General features: G+C 38.5%; 1 protein-coding gene across 5 annotated transcripts in view; it reads left to right on the forward strand.

Moving 5' to 3' along the window:
• LZTFL1 (leucine zipper transcription factor like 1) overlaps positions 1–18,232 on the forward strand; it is an 84,802-nt gene extending 66,570 nt beyond the window's left edge. For 3 of the 5 annotated variants that reach the window (XM_058442950.1, XM_032161818.2, XM_032161816.2), the window contains 9 exons: positions 2,921–3,045; positions 5,176–5,370; positions 6,668–6,728; positions 7,847–7,918; positions 9,815–9,880; positions 9,963–10,040; positions 12,374–12,550; positions 13,829–13,932; positions 14,955–18,231. In XM_058442950.1, the coding sequence (XP_058298933.1) occupies positions 2,969–3,045; positions 5,176–5,370; positions 6,668–6,728; positions 7,847–7,918; positions 9,815–9,880; positions 9,963–10,040; positions 12,374–12,550; positions 13,829–13,932; positions 14,955–14,973 (849 nt within the window). In that variant the 5' untranslated portion in view covers positions 2,921–2,968 and the 3' untranslated portion in view covers positions 14,974–18,231. Of the gene's footprint in view, positions 1–2,920; positions 3,046–5,175; positions 5,371–6,667; positions 6,729–7,846; positions 7,919–9,814; positions 9,881–9,962; positions 10,041–12,373; positions 12,551–13,828; positions 13,933–14,954 lie in introns of all 5 variants that reach the window. The other 2 variants (XR_009214567.1, XM_032161815.2) reach the window with 2 other exon arrangements.
• The last annotated feature ends 667 nt before the right edge of the window (positions 18,233–18,899 follow it).

Here is an 18,899-nt window from a genome sequence, read left to right on the forward strand (position 1 = left end):
ATAACTACACAAGACTGTTAATATGATAAGTAAGATAATGCATATAAAATAAATAGTGCAGTACCTGTGAAAATATTAAGCATCAGTATCTGATAGGTATTATTAAACTGCGCTCATTTTTATCATTACAGTTTCCTCTTTGTACTTCTCTTAAATTGTATATGGATTTGTGGGCATGGTTAAGAACAGGGAACCATTTCTGGTACACCTTACCCACTTCTCTTATATCCCCTTCCCCCTAAACACACATACACAATTTATGGTACAATCTCAAGATACTAGCTTGGCAATGCTGTGGCAGGATTTCTTGCTATATGTTTTCAGCTCTTTTTATTATTATTTTAACAGAATATTTCTACAACAAAATTCAAACAAATTCTGACTTCCCACTTGGATACCTCCCGTTGTTTCTAACCATTTTAGGACTGATCATCATATCCACCTCTCATTTAGCAGATAGTAAAACTAATGTCATTGGGGTTAAGTGACTTGGTAACAGACTGTTACCAAGGTAGACAGTTGCATAGCTAGACCTAAACCTGGTTTCTAATCCAGTGCTTTGTCTATTATACCACACGTCTACCTATTCCATTTCCTCTCTAATGATTTGACATAGATACATATAGTATATGTGTAGAAGTAAAGGTTTGTGAATAGCTGTTTCCTAGGCTGATGCTATTTTTCCTTTTGAACTCAGTTGTCTACTTTTACCCCCTTTCTTCATTCCAATCCATTTTAAAGGAACTTTTCTGTCATTTACCCTTCTCAGTTTGAGTAATTTTTCCTTCTTGGTCCTAGAAGAGCCTTAACTTTCCTTGAAAGGAGGGAAAGGAATGAACAGATAGGAATTGGCTACCTGCTGGCACAAGGCACTATGCTAGGTGTTGTGCATTATAAGAAATGATTCATTCCCTCATAGAGTTTACAATCTACTTGGAGGAGCAAAACCTGAAAAAAAAAAAATCAATAATACAAGGTAGTAATCAGCCTGTGACGGTACCAAAGAAGTAGCAGAGATTATATATGCTAGCTTTTGGAGGAAGGCATACCTATAGAGTTACTGAGGGCATATTGGGAGATGGCACAGAGTAGGTGAAACAGGTTAGGCCGTGAAGGGTGGGTAGGAATTCAGTGATGTGGTGGAGTATGTGTATACTGGCTGGTGAGAGCCAGTTGTATGCATTTCTTCTCACCTCTTCATTCAGTGACATTATATTGGTGGCTTGAAATCAGCCACGATGGAAGTATTTATGCCATGGAAATCAGCAATGCTACAAATCAGGCCCCCCTACCTAGAAAACCTGCTGTTAGATATTTACCATCACACCACTGGGTAGGATTCAGATTCTCGAATAGGAATGGAGAGATACTTTAGGATCAGAGTAACATGAGTGAAAGTCAAGGCAGGAAATTTTAAGTCATGTTTCAGGACTGATGAGCAGACTAGTGTGGCTAAAGTAGAGTGTTCATTTAGTAGAACCTGGGAAACAGGGTAAGAGAAAGAGTTTGGGAGGTTTTGAGGAGTAAAGAGTGTAAATGTAATACTATAGACAATGAATAATGATTAAGAATCTAGGCCGGGTGCGGTGGCTCAAGCCTGTAATCCCAGCACTTTGGGAAGCTGAGGTGGGCGGATCATGAGGTCAGGAGATTGAGACCATCCTGGCTGACATGGTGAAACCCCGTCTCTACTAAAAATACAAGGAATGAGCCAGGCGTGGTGGTGGGCGCCTGTGGTCCCAGCTACTCAGGAGGCTGAGGCAGGAGAATGGCGTGAACCCGGGAGGCGGAGCTTGCAGTGAGCAGAGATCGCGCCACTGCACTCCAGCCTGGGTGACAGAGTGAGACTCCATCTTTAAAAAAAAAAAAAAAAAAAAAAGAATCTGTATTTATGCTTTGTTTTTAGCAAATCGTGACATTGTTTTATGATATTTCTAAATTGTGGGATATTCTTGCCCATACTGATGTGTGACTATCAGAGATAATATTGTCTCTGATGTAGGTAGTCAATTATTTTTAGTGTGTAATAGAAATCTGTCTTGTTAGTCACAACTCAGGTGCATATGTGACTGTAACCTGTTGTATTTGACTGCCTTATAGATTTCCCTTTCACTTCCCTTCAACTCTTGCTATCTCCATTCTATCCTCCAGACCTTAAAGACTTATGCCACCTAAACTGCTTTGTAAAGCTCGTCAGCAGCTTAATTACAAATCCAACTAACATGGCTGATGCCTTGCTCTTAGCTGACTGCTGACCTGCTCTATTATTTGGGTGCTAGCCCTACCTCCGTCGGCTTGCCTCTTAAATATCTGTCAAGCTGTCATCTGGTTTAAAGTACAGACCAATTAGTGGTTCTTTCCAAATCAAATATACTTGTTAGAGCTGTAATGGAGTAAGGGTTAAGCTGCCATAACAGAGTTGCTGTTTTTTGCTGTAAGGTTAAGTGGCTTGAAGAATAGAGAAGTTTATTTCTCTCTCACTTAACAGTCATCTCACTGCTCATCTCAGTTCAGTGAGAGGGTCAGTGCCTCTCCATGAGGTACAGACATGGGTCCCTTTCATCTTGCGGCTCCCCCAGCCTCTAGGGCATTGATGTTGTCTGCATGATTCAGTCAAGTCACCACCTCTTCCAGGTTTCAGAGAAACAGGGAGGGGCAGAGGTACACTCCATATCTTAAGACCAGGTCTTTGGAACTGGACCACAACATTCATTGCTGAGAAGTAGTCAGCAGTGACTTGATGGCAAGGAGGGCAAGGAAGTGTCATCTAGCTGGGCAGCCATGCAGCCAGGAAGAAGGAACGAATAGAATTCGATGGAGATCTAGCAGTCTCAACCACAGGATATCTTATGCATTTTCATTGTTGGCTCTTTGATCAGATCTTCAAGACTAACAATTAAATTACCTCTTTCTTTTTCAGGCAGAGTTGGGCCTAAATGAGCACCATCAAAATGAAGTTATTAATTATATGCGTTTTGCTCGTTCAAAGAGAGGCTTGAGACTCAAAACTGTAGATTCCTGCTTCCAAGACCTCAAGGAGAGCAGGTATCAGAGGAGGACTCTAAGCAAACCAAATAGGAACATGGATTCTTTCTGGTAGCCAGTATGGGGGTGCCATAGCAGAGACCAGACAATTTCTGGGATTCATCATGATCAATTATTTGCTAAGGGCAGCTACACTAAGCCTCATGGATATAGGAAACAAAAGAAGTTGTATCGTGGTGGAAGCAATGAATCTATTGTCAGAAATGCATGTGATAATTGTAGGATGGCAGAGTTTCAGAAGGGTAGTCAGGAAGTTGCCAAGGGTTTGTGGATTAATGATTGGCTTGTTGTATTAAAGATTCCAGAACTTTAATTACTTGAGTTATTAATTAAATGGTTAGAGCTATAAGACATGGAAATTAGTGAGAAAACACTTCTGTGTTTCATACTGAATAATTAGTAGAAAGGAAAACAGCAGGAAATCATAATGCTGACTAGTACCAAAATTGTTAGTTGATTTCTAGCATGAGATGATAATGGATGGACCATAGCTGATTTGTAGCAAGAGATGAGTGTCAAGTCAGACATAAGTGAAAAAGACCTCCAAGTGAGCTCCAGCTGCCATAAAACCATGAATGTCTCAGTATTAGAGGCCATCAGCCTTAGACCATTCAGTCCATTAAACTCATCTGGTAATCTGGTTTCCTAACCCCCAGCAGATGAAAGCAACAATTTAATTGGCAAGAACATATGTTCTATTAAAGAATATAGAAAGATTATTAATATTTTAATAAGGATTTATATTAAAAAATTTGGTTTTTTGAGAATGACTAAATTCTGCTGGCTAGATGAAACATTAAAGAATTATAAAACAAATACTATTAACTTGAGTTTAACTATGATAATGCTTTAGTGTAACTGGGTCTTGCTTGATGATGTCTTTTTGGAAGTAAGGAAGAAAATAAAGCTGAGGTTGGGGCAGTTGCTTTTCATCTGCTGAGAGTCTGAGGGAGAAGGGACTTTGGAGGGTAGAGGTAGGGAGAGGAGAGGACTGTGTTACTGTGATACTGTCATTGAAACTAGAAGGCACACACAGAAGCTTTTTCAAGGATTCAGCTGTTGGGCATGAATCCTTTGCCCAGCATCATTGCTGAAGATGATTGTGGGGTTTAGTTACCACCAATGTGACCGTAGGCAAGTCACCTCCACTCTTCAAACCTGTGTTCCCATCTGTAAAGTTAGGAGATTGTAGAAGATGGCACCAAAGTTCTCTTCCAACCCAAGCATTGAGTAGTTTTGTTTTTTTGTTGTTGTTTTTTTGAGACGGAGTCTCGCTTTGTCACCCAGGCTGGAGTGCAGTGGCATGATGTCGGCTCACTGCAACCTCCACCTTCTGGTTTCAAGCGATTCTCCTGCCTCAGCCTCCCAAGTAGCTAAGATTACAGGCATGTGCCACCACACCCAGGTATTTTTTGTATTTTTAGTAGAGAAGAGTTTTTGCTGTGTTGGCCACATTGGTCTTGAACTCCTGACCTCAAGTGATCCACCTGCCTCTGCCTCCCAAAGTGCTGGGATTACAGGCATGAGCTACCATGCCTGGCCCTGAGAGTAGATTTCTAATGCTGTTGTTGATGATGATATTCATTTTTGTGGAGTGTTCAGTGGAACTTTAAGATAAGCTAGTTTATTATTATTATTATTATACTTTGGGTCTCAAGAATGCAAAGAGAAGCAATATATAATTACCATTTATTTCCCATAGACGTTTACTAACCTGTGAATAGTTCATACGATTATTAAAATGTTAGAGAAATATTAGAAAGAAATGAGACTATGCCTTCCAGGTGACTTTTGAAATTATTAAATGTAATAAGACTGATTTCAGTGGAGTTTGAAATAAGACATTTAATACTAAAAAAGAAAAAAGTAGATGATGGTTTTGGGAATGTGTTTGAGCATTTACTTGTATTAAAGGATGTGCACAATTTAATCATTTGAATAGATGTCAAAAATTAATTGAGTTTAAATTATTTTCAATGTTTATTAATAAAGAAGATAGTTCCCAGAGAGATTTTCACTGTAATCTTTGAATTTCTTAGATTACATGAATGTGGGTTTCTTAATTTTGTTGTATTTTGTAGATTTTTCTTGTTGTTTATCCATAAGTTTTGGATCATGGTTGTTTTTCAGGCTGGTGGAGGAGACCTTCACCATAGATGAAGTCTCTGAAGTCCTCAATGGATTACAAGCTGTGGTTCATAGCGAGGTGGAATCTGAGCTCATCAACACTGCCTATACCAATGTGTTACTTCTGCGACAGCTGTTTGCACAAGCTGAGAAGTGGTATCTTAAGCTACAGACAGACATCTCTGAACTTGAAAACCGGTAATAAAATTTGAACTTGCAACTGTGACAATAATGGCCCAAGCATAATCTTAAAAGTTAGTGAACATCTTTGGCTGCATATTTTCTTGGGGCTAGTGTGTGAGGAAATTTGGGTAGGGTAGCAGCAAAGCGTTGAGTCACTGAGTGATCTCTTGGGTACCACTAAGCACCCTGTTAAAAGTTCTTTGTTTCTACTGTTCCTAGGTATTACAAAGGCCATCGAGATTTATGAAATTGCTTTTCAGGCTATCATTAATTATTTCTTACAGCATTTTTGCTAGCTTGGTCAGTGTTACCATCAGTCTTTATAGATTGGTCAACTAAGAAATAAAGATTTTGAGACAGTTGAAAAGTCAATTCAAATATAATAAATACCATCAATTCAATCCAGTAGCATTGGAAGTTTTCTAAATAATTGAATTTAAAAGTATACATTTATTAACTTTAAAATAGGAAACATAAAATACAAAAAAAGCTTATAATATGGACATCTAAGAGCTCAAATTCAAAAAATATGGTAAAATTGGTAAAGTTGAAACTCATTTTAAGAAAAGTCATGCCGGAAATCAGGAAGAACTGACCGCCAAGCCCCGTGAACTGCTCTAAGCACAGTCACAGCACATCAGTTCACATGCAGAGTGTTGAACAACGCTGAGGACAACCTATGAGCTGGGGAGGAAAATCATTGAACTTCTGCCACTGTCAGTAGGTGACTGGTGAGAAAACTCTGAGAAGGTGACACTTTAAGAAGCTTAGAAGCTGACTGCTGTTAATGCTCTAAGCTTATGTATAGTCACTTCTCATTGGCCTTTGCAAATCTTCAGATGGCACACCCCCACTATCTGTCTTTCCTAGGAATTTGTGGTACTCTTTTTCAGTAGATACTATGGACTATTTTCATTTTTCTAAGGCCAGTTTATTAAGAATCTGTTTTGAACACCTACTAGCTAACAATACATATTATGTAATAAAACAATCTCCTCATAGCACCTCAAGAATACAGAGTTGACTATAATTTTTCCTCATATTTGTATTAACATTGTAGTTTATTTCTAGCAGTAGATATTGCGTACCTAGTAGATGCAAAATGCCAGGTGCTGTGGATGATTACATTTGAGTCCATGTGGTTTAGGTTCTCAACCATTTGCAGCTAACATTTTTGATATGGTGAAGTTTGGTCCACCTTGCTCTGTTCTCTCTGGCATGTAATGGGTTGGTACCAGTGATTTTACTCTTCTTCTGTGTGATATAAATCTATTTTAAATGAATAATTTTTATCTTTGCTTTTTTCTTCAAGAGATTTATTAGAACAAGTTGCAGAATTTGAAAAAGCAGAGATTACATCTTCAAACAAAAAGGTAACTTTTTGGTCATTCTAAATCCATATCTTAATAGCCAGTATTTAAAATCCTCAAGTCACTCAAAGAATTCAGAGATCGAAACTGAAAACTCTTAAGGAAAAGCATTCAATTCACGAGTAAAATTCAGAAATTGTCTATCATATTTTCAGGCAAAAGAAAAAATGTTTTGGAAGTAACTATGAAAAACTGCTTTTGTCTGTGATGGCTTACACATACACATGATCCCTAAATTCAGTCTGAATCCCACTCATAAATACTTTACTCAGAAGAGGCAGAGCACAGGCTCTAGGGTCAGCCACACCAGGGTATATACATCCTGGCTCTGTCACTTCCTGGCTGTGTTACCTTGAGCAGGTTATCTGAGGTAGCTGAGCTTCATTTTACTCATCTGACAAATGGAGGCAATACTAGTAGTTATCTACTTCTTTTTCCAATCATTCTCATTAATTGGAGTGACCACTTACCATTCCACTTCACGGGCACACCGTAAGTACTCCATTGTTGGATAAATACTGCTGAGATGAATCTATGTACATACACATGCAAAACACTTTCCAGTTATTCCTTTGGGTCATATTTCTGACTAAGAAATTTCTGGATCAGAGGGCATGAATTATTTTATCTTTAATATATATTACTAAACTACTGTATTATTTGTGCCAAGTTATTGTTTATCTGTAGTACACTTGCCTAGATATTCATCAATATTATTGTTTTTCACAGAGTCTAAGGTTCACATAGAAATCACTGTTTCAGCTCCCACAGGCTAAAATTCTAGTTCCTAGATGCTAGGCTCTATATCAGATCTGGCTTTGAGCTCCTTCCTTCCCTCCTTTCTTCCCTCATTTTCCTTCTATCTATATTTTTTTAAAAGACATAGGGAAGATAGGTTTTATTTTTATCTCTAACATGTATTGGGCACTGTAGGACAGGCATATCCTAAGCACTGGGAGTAACAAAGGATGAAACCAACAGAAATCTCCATACCTGTGGAACTGACATCCCAGTGGGTATGTTTATATATAGTATCTTCCACTTGCACAGTGCAAGTGTTCAATGATTATACATGCTTTATTCTGTGGTGATTTCAGTTTGGTTTCTTTATTATGTTTCAGCCCATCTTAGATGTCACAAAGCCAAAACTTGCTCCACTTAATGAAGGTGGAACAGCAGAACTCCTAAACAAGGTAGTATTATTGTTTTGAGAAATGGAAAGTCTCTAATTCTGTCCCGTCATTGCCTAGGGTAGAGAAACAGAAGTGGAAGGTTTTTTTCAGGTCCTCTGAGAATAATTAGTCCATTACAGTAGTTTTACTTGATGGTACCCCATGGGCCAGAAGAGGGCATACTTAACCTTCTAGAGAGCCTGAAGTAGCTCCTGATCACACCTTTTCAAGGTAAAGTGAAGAGCATGAAATTTTGGACAGCGTTTATTGATGGACATTTAAAGTTTGTGATCTACCGTAACAAGGAGAAGGGTTTTTAAGTTTATAAAAATTATTTATCAATTAGCCGGGTGTGGTGGTACGCGCCTGTAGTCACAGCTACTCGGGAGGCTGAGGCAGGAGAATTGCTTGAACCCGGGAGGTGGAGGTTGCAGCAAGCTGAGATCACACCACTGCACTCCAGCCTGGGCGACAGAGTGAGACTCCATGTCAAAAAAAAAAAAAAAAAAAATTATCAGCACAGGTTGAGTATCCCTTATCCTTGGGACCAGAAGTGTTTTGGATTTGAGATTCTTGAATATTTGCGTTATACAGACCCCAGTTGAGCATCCCAAATCCAAAATCTGAAATCTGAAATGCTCCAATGAGCATTTTCTTTGAGCATCATGTCAGCACTCAGAAAGTGTCTGATTTTGAAGCATTTCAGATTTCAGCTATTTTTCATGACCCTTGTGTTCTCAACATTATGCTAGATGTTATTAGAAATAAAAGTAGTGTAATACCTGCTCCCTTGCCCTAAAAAATGTAATAGTTTGTTTTTTTGTTGTTTGTTTTTTTGAGACAGAGTCTTGCTCTGTTGCCCAGGCTGGAGTGCGGAGGCGCGATCTAGGCTCACTGCAAGCTCCGCCTCCTGGGTTCATGCCATTCTCCTGCCTCAGCCTCCGAGTAGTGCCCACCACCACGCCCGGCTAATTTTTTGTATTTTTAGTAGAGACGGGGTTTCACCATGTTAGCCAGGATGGTCTCGATCTCCTGACCCTTGTGATCCTCCCGCCTTGGCCCCCCAAAGTGCTAGGATTACAGGTGTGAGCCACCGTGCCCAGCCAAAAATGTAATAGTTTCATTGGGAAGGTAGAACTGACGTTCTAGAAATAGAGACCAGAGAATACTCTCCTGTGTGCTACAGGTGTCATACTGGGTAGCAGAGAAGACTCAGTTGTGTGTGGATAAGAGTAGGTGAGAACAGGCTCTTGGGTAAGGGGGTACCTAAGCTGGGCCTTGAAGGATGAAGACCAATTAAATTGTAGAGGAAAGAGAAGTGAGTGTGTTGGGCAGGAGAACAGAACAGGCAGTGGTCAGACAGGGGGCGGCATGACTTGAAACAGAGTGCAGTGCTCTCTGACTGGGCTGATGTGTTTGTTGGAGTCTAGTGAAAAATAACACAGGTGATTCGAATGTTTGAGCTGTATAAGAGCAAAAGTGTTTGGCCTCAACTCAGTTAGAAGCATCTGTGGGCTTGAGCATGGTACTGAAGTGAAGGAGTTCTCAGGATAAGGGGCAACAGTGTGCAGTGTAGGCTGAGAATAGACCCAGGATTTGCAGGACCAAGTAGACGAGAGATGGCAGGGAAGGGGGTCTTTGGAAAAAACTTGAAAACAGAGGACTGAAAGAGGAAAGATGTGTCTGAGAAACTGAAAGAAAAGAAACTAGATGTCGTAGAGCCAAAGCTGACTCACAGATACTGAGGCTGATAGGCTGGGTGAAATTGGGATATTACCAAAATATCAGTAGTGCATTTTTGAGCTATTATGTAATTTAAATTAAATTTAAAAATTAGATTTTTAAGTGAAACAAGGAATAATTTCAAATATTAAAATATTTTGGTTAATATAATAAAACTTGAATTTACTCACAAAGGAAATTTTAAGACTTCAAGAAGAGAATGAGAAATTGAAGTCAAGGTTGAAGACCGTTGAAATACAGGTAACTGAGAAATGTTTTGACACAATTATTGAACTGCCTACAGACTAAATACTGAAAGTGTTTTGTTTAAACTTCACTGTAGGCTACAAATGCACTGGATGAAAAGTCAAAACTAGAAAAAGCACTGCAAGATTTACAGCTTGATCAAGGAAATCAAAAGGTGAAACAAGTTTTAGCTACCTTTTTCACATTTTTTAAGTAGAATGAAGTTATAAACTTAAAATTAAGTCTTAGTTACTGCTCACTGTACCCCATCCCCTGCTACTCCCTGAGACGAATGCCTCTATCGTCATGTGCTGGGACATCCTTGCCCCCAAAAGGCCTGGTGAGAACCAGTGGCCTTCCCTCTGTCCATCCTTCAGGGCAGAGGGGACAGTACATAGCTCACGCACCTGCAGTTTCCCTGGCATGCAAGATATTCTCACCATTTCCTGCAATTTCCCTGGCCTGCAAGATATTCTCATATTTATTTTTTAAGTTTTTGTACAATTTTCCTGGTATGCAAGATATTCTCACTTTTTTTTTAAGTTTCCCTTCCCACTTTGACATCCAATTACAGTGGAGAGGAAAGGAAATGAAGAAAAGAAAGGTTTTTAATTGGTTTATATTTGGATTTTGTTATACTGAACATTACTTAAGTTTGCCTTTGATGAGTGTGACAAAATGATTAGGAATCTGCAGATGCATCTGTACCCACCGGCACTGTAGAGTACAATGAAATCCAGTGTTGTAGTTCTTCATGCTTGTCTGAATGTAATGACTGAATGTCACTCTGCCTGCGGGAAGTCATTATATGTACAGTCTGTCTGCTGTGGACTTTCCATTGAGTGTGCATGCTGCAGTATGATTTCCTGTGAGCAGGACCATTTGGGTAGATATTCAGTACAGCATTGGCTTTTCTAGTGGTCGTACTCTCATTGCAAATGTCTGGTAAACAATCCCAAAATCTGCTTCACTGGGCTTTTGCTAATCTTTTCTCCATGAAAAATTTCAAACATACACAAAAGTAGAGAGAATAGTATAATGAACCCCCATGCACTCATCACTCTATTTAGCAGTTACAAATGCATGGCCAGTCTGGTTTCATTTGTACCTCTACTTTCTTCTTCCCACCCGCCATGTTTTTTTGAAGCAAATCTCAGACATTGAACCATTTTATCTGTAGATATTTTTAAAATAGGAGGATACTTCTTACATAGCTAATGATTTTCAACCATTATATGCCAATGGCAATAGATTTATAAAAACACAAATGTTCCAGAACAGCTTTATAATTTCTCATAAGTCAAACAATTGCAAACACATTTGGATGATGAATTTATTTAAAAGCTTTTTGGGGCTTTTCTCCAATTTTACTTTAAGATTTTGGACACAAGAACAACCAGTGAATAAGTGCTTTTATTAGTTGCAATGAAATAAAATCTATTTTTCAAAGACCAGATTTCAAAAATGAGGAAAGATTTTGTTTTTCTTTTGTTGAAAGTACTTTTTTTTTTTTTTTTTTGAGACAGAGCCTTATTCTGTTGCCCAGGCTGCAGTGCAGTGGTGCAACCATGGCTCACTACAACCTTAACCTCATGAGCTCAAGTGATCCTCCCACCTCAGCCTCCCAAGTGGTTGGAACCACAGGCATGTGCCACCATGCCTGGCTAATTTTTTATATTTTTTGTAGAGACAGGGTCTTGCTCTGTTGCCCAGGCTGGTCTGAATTTCCTGGGCTCAAGCAGTCCTCCTCCTTTGGCCTCCTAAAGTATTGGAATTATAGGCGTGAGTCACTGCTCCCGGCTGAAAGGACTAACTATTTCTTCATCTACATATTCACCAATTATAGACCATTTTACTGTCTTATCAATACAAATGTTTTTTCTTTCATGAATCTTATCCAGTCAAAAGCAAGATCCAGGAAGAGAGAAGATCCTGTCTTATGCTATAGTTGTCAAAGTATGCAAAAATGTACATATCTCATAAATACAAAAAACTTAAAATCTTAAAAATTTAGAAAACCATGTAATCAGTAATTGTGCTCTCATATTATTTCCTTGTAAATAATGACTAAAACATATGTCTATTAAGTTTTTGGTATAAATTATATTACTTTTATCATTTTTTCTATCATTTTGAAGAATTCAAACTTCTTTGAGGATTTTTTTTAAATTTGGCTTTTCAAAATGAAACCTATTTGCCATCTCAACCCTGGTGCACACATCTTGGATGGAAATACCAGCAGTTCACAAATCATATTTTATGTATTTGGAATTCAGTGGCTACTGAGTGTCGGCTGTGTGCAAGACACCACGTACCCAGGGCTGACAATGGACTGGCCTACTGGTGACTCTGAAGGGGCTGGCACTTACCTAGGCTGGCAAGGGAGGCTGGCATGCACACACAACATACATCATTTTTTTCATCTCCTGTGATGTTGAATCACCATTCTAAAACAGTTATTTTTAGAATATCAACATGAAATTACATCCCTGCATTTATTTTTCATAGGATTTTATAAAGGCCCAAGACTTGAGTAACTTGGAAAACACTGTCGCTGCTTTAAAGAGTGAGTTTCAGAAGACACTTAATGACAAGACAGAAAACCAGAAGTCACTGGAGGAGAATCTGGCAACAGCCAAGCACGATCTACTCAGGGTTCAGGAGCAGCTGCACATGGCTGAAAAGGTCAGAAGACCATGTTTAAGGGATCTGTCTGTTAATGTACGATTAATGCACACAGTATAGAGGAATACATGTGGCTAAGATAAACGTTGAACAACTGCAAATTCAGATTTTTTTTCTCAAGATATTAGCCAATATATTCTAAAGATTAATCATTTCTGGGCACTGATATTCTTCCATCTTTGGTACTAAAATATCTGTGATAATAAGACATCTCCTCCCCCTCTACGGCATGGTGAAATGCTCCTCTGTAGGTGGCTTGAATCCTGCCCTGCATCCCACCATGTTGCTCTTCTGCTCCTTCTTCCCACAGCCTGCAGAGGGAGGAGGGACTGTTTTTTTATACTTTCATCATAATTTATATAAAATATGTAGAGAGCTAGATTCTTCACTTTGGGGATTAGACTCTTAAGAATATGGGAGTTGGGCCGGGCGCGGTGGCTCACGCCTGTAATCCCAGAACTTTGGGAGGCCGAGGTGGGTGGATCACGAGGTCAGGAGATTGAGACCATCCTGGATAACACGGTGAAACCCTGTCTCTACTAAAAATGCAAAAAAATAGCCAGGCGTGGTGGCAGGCGCCTGTAGTCCCAGCTACTCGGGAGGCTGAGGCAGGAGAATGGCATGAACCCGGGAGGCGGAGTTTGCAGTGAGCCGAGATCACGCCACTGCACTCCAGCCTGGGTGACAGAGCGAGACTCCGTCTCAAAAAAAAAAAAAAAAGAATATGGGAGTTGAGGCTGGGTGCTGTGGCTTGTGCCTGTAATCCCAGCACTTTGGGAGGCCAAGATGGGAGGATTGCTTGAGCCCAGGAGTCCAAGACCAGCCGGGCCAACATAGCAAGACCCCCATCTCTATAAAAAAATTAAAAATTTTTTCATATAAAAAATGGGAAAAAAGAATATGGGAGCTAAAATTTAACTAAATTAAAAATCCTTTTGCCAAAATACACAACTTTGGGACTTGGGAAAAAAGTGTGCTTATTTTACTGGAAAATTAGTTTAATATTTCAAATAGATTTATCATATCCAGGGCTTGAGTTATTTACCAACACTGTACTTGGGAAAATGTTACTATTTGATGGCTTCTCATTTGAAAGAATATATTTTTAAAGTTTGGATAGTCTTAGTTTTATATAAATGTGTCCTTTAAGGAAATTAGAAAATCATTAGCAAAATATTAGTAAAATTCAAGCAAAAAAACCTGCATATTTTTATCACATTTGTTATCTCTTTCCTTAACTATTTTTGTAGTAATGGGCTGACATTTTTTACTAAGCAGGAATTAGAAAAGAAATTTCAGCAAACAGCAGCTTATCGAAACATGAAAGAGATTCTTACCAAGAAGAATGACCAAATCAAAGATCTGAGGAAAAGACTGGCACAGTAAGCCACACTGATCCCGCCTTTGGATTTCTCTCTCTGGATTGATGTTTGTTCTCTGTTAAATCTAAGCTTGTTCCAGAGAGGTCAAGCCAGTGGTAGTTGCTGGATCATTTAGTCCAGAAGCCTTCATTTGAGGAAAGTGGAGGAGCTCCGGCCTGACCTTATCTATAATGCCCACCAGGGCTTCTTTTTAGGTTCATCTAGGCCTTTAGACTCACACAGGCCTACAGTAAGCTGCTCTTGGCAATGGATTCACTTAGCAGGATGTCAGACAGGAAACACAGCAAGCTCGCAGGATAGCATTAGGTAGTTCTCTTCTCCTCAGTGGTATACTCTAAGCAGTCCAAGAATTGGTCTTACTGTTCCCCTAAGTGACAGTTTAAGTTGGAGAGAATGAGATTCATGCAGATGGGTGTCATAGCCAGCTTGGCTTAGAAGTCCGTGTTCTACATAGGATTAGTATCTCTCGTAGCAGTCACATGATACCCAGTTAAGGGTATGTCCAGTTAAAAGAACTCATCGCACAGGGGGAAACCTAAAGTGGTGGCTCCCACCACGTATTTATAGTTCATTCATAGTCCTCCAGGTCCAGATGTGGTCATCAGATGTTTTGCCTGGAAACTGAGTTGACATTTTACCTTTATCAGAGTTCCAGGGGAGCAGAGCTAGAAAGGGAATTCAAGGTGAGATTTGTCCTTAGAGAAGTAGATTTGCTAGCCCTTTACTCATATAGTCGTATCAACTATTCTTGTCGATATGATGCTTGAGGTAATTACACGAAGTTATCACAGGTCTAAATGCCAAATATAGAGACTTGGAGTCTTAGCAGTGATCTGGCCTATCCTCCTACCTGACGTAAAAATCCCCTCTGAGTCACCTCAAAACAAAGTTGAATGTGTCCAACTTCTACCATAGCAGTAATTTGAAGTGAGAAATATAGTGCCACTGCTTCAAGTAAACTTATTTGGTAATAACAACAACAAAAGGTATCCTGACATTGTGTTCTTAATTTATATCTCCAGATATGAACCTGAAGATTAAAACTGAAGATTTCATCTGGAAGCTACCACATGCAAACATACAAGCAGTCTCACCTCAGGCATGTATTTTGAAGCATTTTGTCATATCCCCTCTCCTTATTTTTCTAATATTTAGACTTCTAATATTTAGAACTAGAGTTCCTATTTTCAGCTAGTTGAAAACAGAGAAAACCTAGTGATTCTGTCTGGTCATCCCACACACCTCTCTACTGAGTGCTCCAGAGTCTTAGCTCACATGCACTGAGAATTCTTTAAAGCAAAGAAGAGATTTTTAGAGTGGGAAGAAGAGGCTTATCCTTCTGCATTAGTATAAAGAGTCTGTCTTTTTAATAAATGTTAAAGAAGCTAACAATGTTTGTACTTATGCATTCCCCATGGGTAAAAATAAATAATAGCATTATTAAAGATAGTTATTACCAAAAAAAGATAGTTATTACAAATAAATATGTCTCTTTACTTTTAAAAATAAAATCTTAATTCATTTACTCTATTTGATGATAAACTATGAATTCATTGAAAATGTGAATTCTATTATGGGTAGCCTTTTTACCAATTATAAGGAAAATTTACAGCAGTGAACATGAACATTCACTTAGCTTCCTCAGTCTCTGCATCTTAAAGACCATTTATCAGAGGAGGTTCAGCATTTTTTGCAGCATAACTTTTCGTGAGTCTGTATTACTAATGGATAAGTCAAATCCATCCTGCACTTCTACAGTTTAGAAAGTATCTGGACTCAGAATAAATGTAATATTTATACTTGTTTCCAGAAAGTTATTTTACATTTTATGTTAAATAAGAACACTTTTTAAAAGACTTATGTTCAACATAAAATCAGCTGTCAGACTTCAGATTAGACTTTATTTATGTGGGTCTATAATAATTGTATTTTCAAGAGGTTTTCACTATATTTTTATTGGCCTGGTTTTCTCAGACGATTTTGGACAAATCATTAGAAACTGGGCATCATATCCACAGTTATGTAAGGCAGTGATATACTATAAGGATAAACAAAGTCAAGTCCATAAAGCAATAATCCCTCAGAACGAAAGTCCTTACTTTTCACATATTAATATTTAGTAATTTTTCCTGCTTCTAAAAGTAAGAGTATCACACCCTAAATGAACACTATCTACTAAGAGACATCATTCCACTTCCACAAATGAAGATTTTATTCCAAGAAACGAGTTTACTGATTGGAGCATAGGGCTTGTTGTTATTTTTATTCAAGCTTTTAGTAATAGCCTTGAATTTATTATTTTTCTTATAGGCTTTTTGTTAAAATAGTGAAGGAACAAATATTAAAGGGTAAGATAATTTCCCTGCAAAAGGACACAGAAGGCAGTCTTAAGAAGATGAATGGATCAGAGAAGGGAGAGAATAAAATGCAATAACAAGCCAGCATTTACTATGTATTTTCTCCTCACCTCTCTCTCCATATTTAGGTCACTTACCAGTTTCTATGCCCTTTTGGAGCTTTTGTTGAGGGCATCATTCTCACCCTGTATTTCTTTAGCCCTAAATTGACACTCTCTCCAAAAATCCATTCCATTGTCTGTGGACCAAGATGTTCTATATAATTCAGAAGCAGAACTCTTGGCTAAAGGGCTAGTGTGGCCTTCAGAAACCATTCAATTATTTTCTCCCTACACCTTTGTCAGTTTGATACCAGTGAGGAAAAAAGGCATGTTGATAAGAAACCTATATTGCTAGGTAGGATTTGTACTTGTTTTCTTGGTAGCAGTTTTAAAATATTCTGTACAGTATGTTCCTATTGTTTAATAATAAATTCAAAAATATTTCTAAAACCTTAAAACCAACTATGCCAAGCATTAAGGTAAACAAATATGATGTTCTTTGACGTAAATCAACGTGATGATTCTTTCACATGTAAACACATTTTAGTGTTTCTGGTTTGTCATTTTTGTTGTTGTTGTTGTTGTTGTTATTTACTCTATACCCTTTAGCAAAATAGTTTTAAATTTTTATTGTTTTTAGTAGTTTCCCAACTTTAAGATTTATCTCATTTAACTGAGAAAGAAAGCCTTTTTCATATATATATATTGGATTTCTAAGGATGTTTGTTTGAGCCTTGATTAGACTTTTGATGTGCTAAGCCAGACAGGCAGTCTGTACATTGGTGGCCATCACAATGCAGCTTTGGTTTAATTTAATTCAGGCCTGCTGCTGAGTTATGCACAGACTTTTTGTTGACCAAAATGAAATATAAAGGGTTTTCTTCTGTTTGACATTTAAGTGTTCATTTTTTCTCTTTATGCATTACATTTTAACCTATATTAAATAAATGTTTAAATGATAATTTGCTTATGTCTTATAAAACTCAGCATAAGAAAAATACTGCCCTACCTTGACTGTGTAATCTTATTTGATAAAGCCTTTGCTATTCATTATTTCCATTCTGATTAACTGAAAGAGATTTATAGAGATGCTCAAATTTTAAGCCCTTGGTGCTTTTAGATATATATTGGTTGCAAAAGTTTGGCATTAATGATTTCCCTCTGCTTATGTGTAAATGCCTATGTTCCAAAGCTTTGCCACTAGATATTCAAATCATAAATTGTCATGTAAGCCAGTCTTCCAGAAAGAAAAGCGATTTCAGCAAAATGATATTTCACATTTAGGCAAAACAGTAGTATTTAGACAACAATATTTTGACAAAACCATTTTCAAAACTGCTTAGGAAAAAGGGGAAATATTATACTTAAAGGTAATGACCTCTGTCTTGAATAGAGGTGAGTGGGTTGGTGACAACTGGTTTGGAGGCTTTGGTTGGGGGCTGTGGTGTCTTTTGCATTGTGTCATCAGCTCCTTCATCAAGTAAGCGTGTCGCTGTTATTGCCTATTGTAAAACATGAATTGATGCGAAGAGTAGTCAATCTCTTACATTATATGAAGTATAACTTCGTCTCTTTTTACCTATAATACATCCTTTAACTTTTACAGATTAAAAAACCACTGTTAGACAAAGCAAAATGGAACTTGGAAAATCCTTTATAGTTTTGTAAAATAGCAGTGGGCTTACTGTCAAATTAACTAACAGCTTATTAAATGGATTTTCATGAGCACTTGGAAAAGAAACATACCCAACAGGAGCCAGCATGGATCTCCCTAGTAAGAAATCAGGTACGGCAGGGCCAGTTGTGATGTCTCATGACTGTAATTACAACGCTTTGGGAGTTCCAGGCGGGGGGATCGCTTGAGGCCAGTAGGTCAAAACCAGCCTGGCCAATATCGCAAGACCCCATCTCTACAAAAAATTTAAAAATTAGCTGGGCATAGTGGCATGTGATCACATCATGTGGCAGACTAAACTCGTTTTGTCTTTGTTGTTTTTTTTTTTTTTTTTGAGACGGAGTCTCACTCTGTTGCCCAGGCTGGAGTGCAGTGGTGTGATCTCGGCTCACTGCAAGCTTCACCTGCCAGGTTCAAGCCATTCTCCTGCCTCAGCCTCCCGAGTAGCTGGGACTACAGGCGCCCGCCACCATGCCTGGCTAATTTTTTTGCATTTTTAGTAGAGACAGGGTTTCACCATGTTAGCCAGGATGGTCTCGATCTCCTGACCTCGTGATCCGCCCACCTCGGCCTCCCAAAGTGCTGGGATAACAGGCATGAGCCACTGCACCCGGCCTCATTTGTCTTTTTAAAAGCATGAGAGGTATAGTATGTCAGAATTTCAGCAAGGTGCTTGACAAAGACTTCATGATAGTCTTGTTGAAAAGAATCTTAGGTGGGTTTTCCCAAATGTAGACTATAGGATAAGGATTTGGGTGCAGGTAGTTTATTTGGGAAGTGATTTCAGGAAATCCTGTGGAAGACTGAGGTAAACTGAGACAGATCGAAAGAGTCACCACTATGGGCAACTGGGACCCAATCCTGCTGGGGACCCTCTGAGACATGGTACAGAAA

This window comes from Hylobates moloch, unplaced genomic scaffold, assembly GCF_009828535.3.
Source record: "Hylobates moloch isolate HMO894 unplaced genomic scaffold, HMol_V3 SCAFFOLD_8, whole genome shotgun sequence".
Taxonomy (NCBI): Eukaryota; Metazoa; Chordata; class Mammalia; order Primates; family Hylobatidae; genus Hylobates; species Hylobates moloch.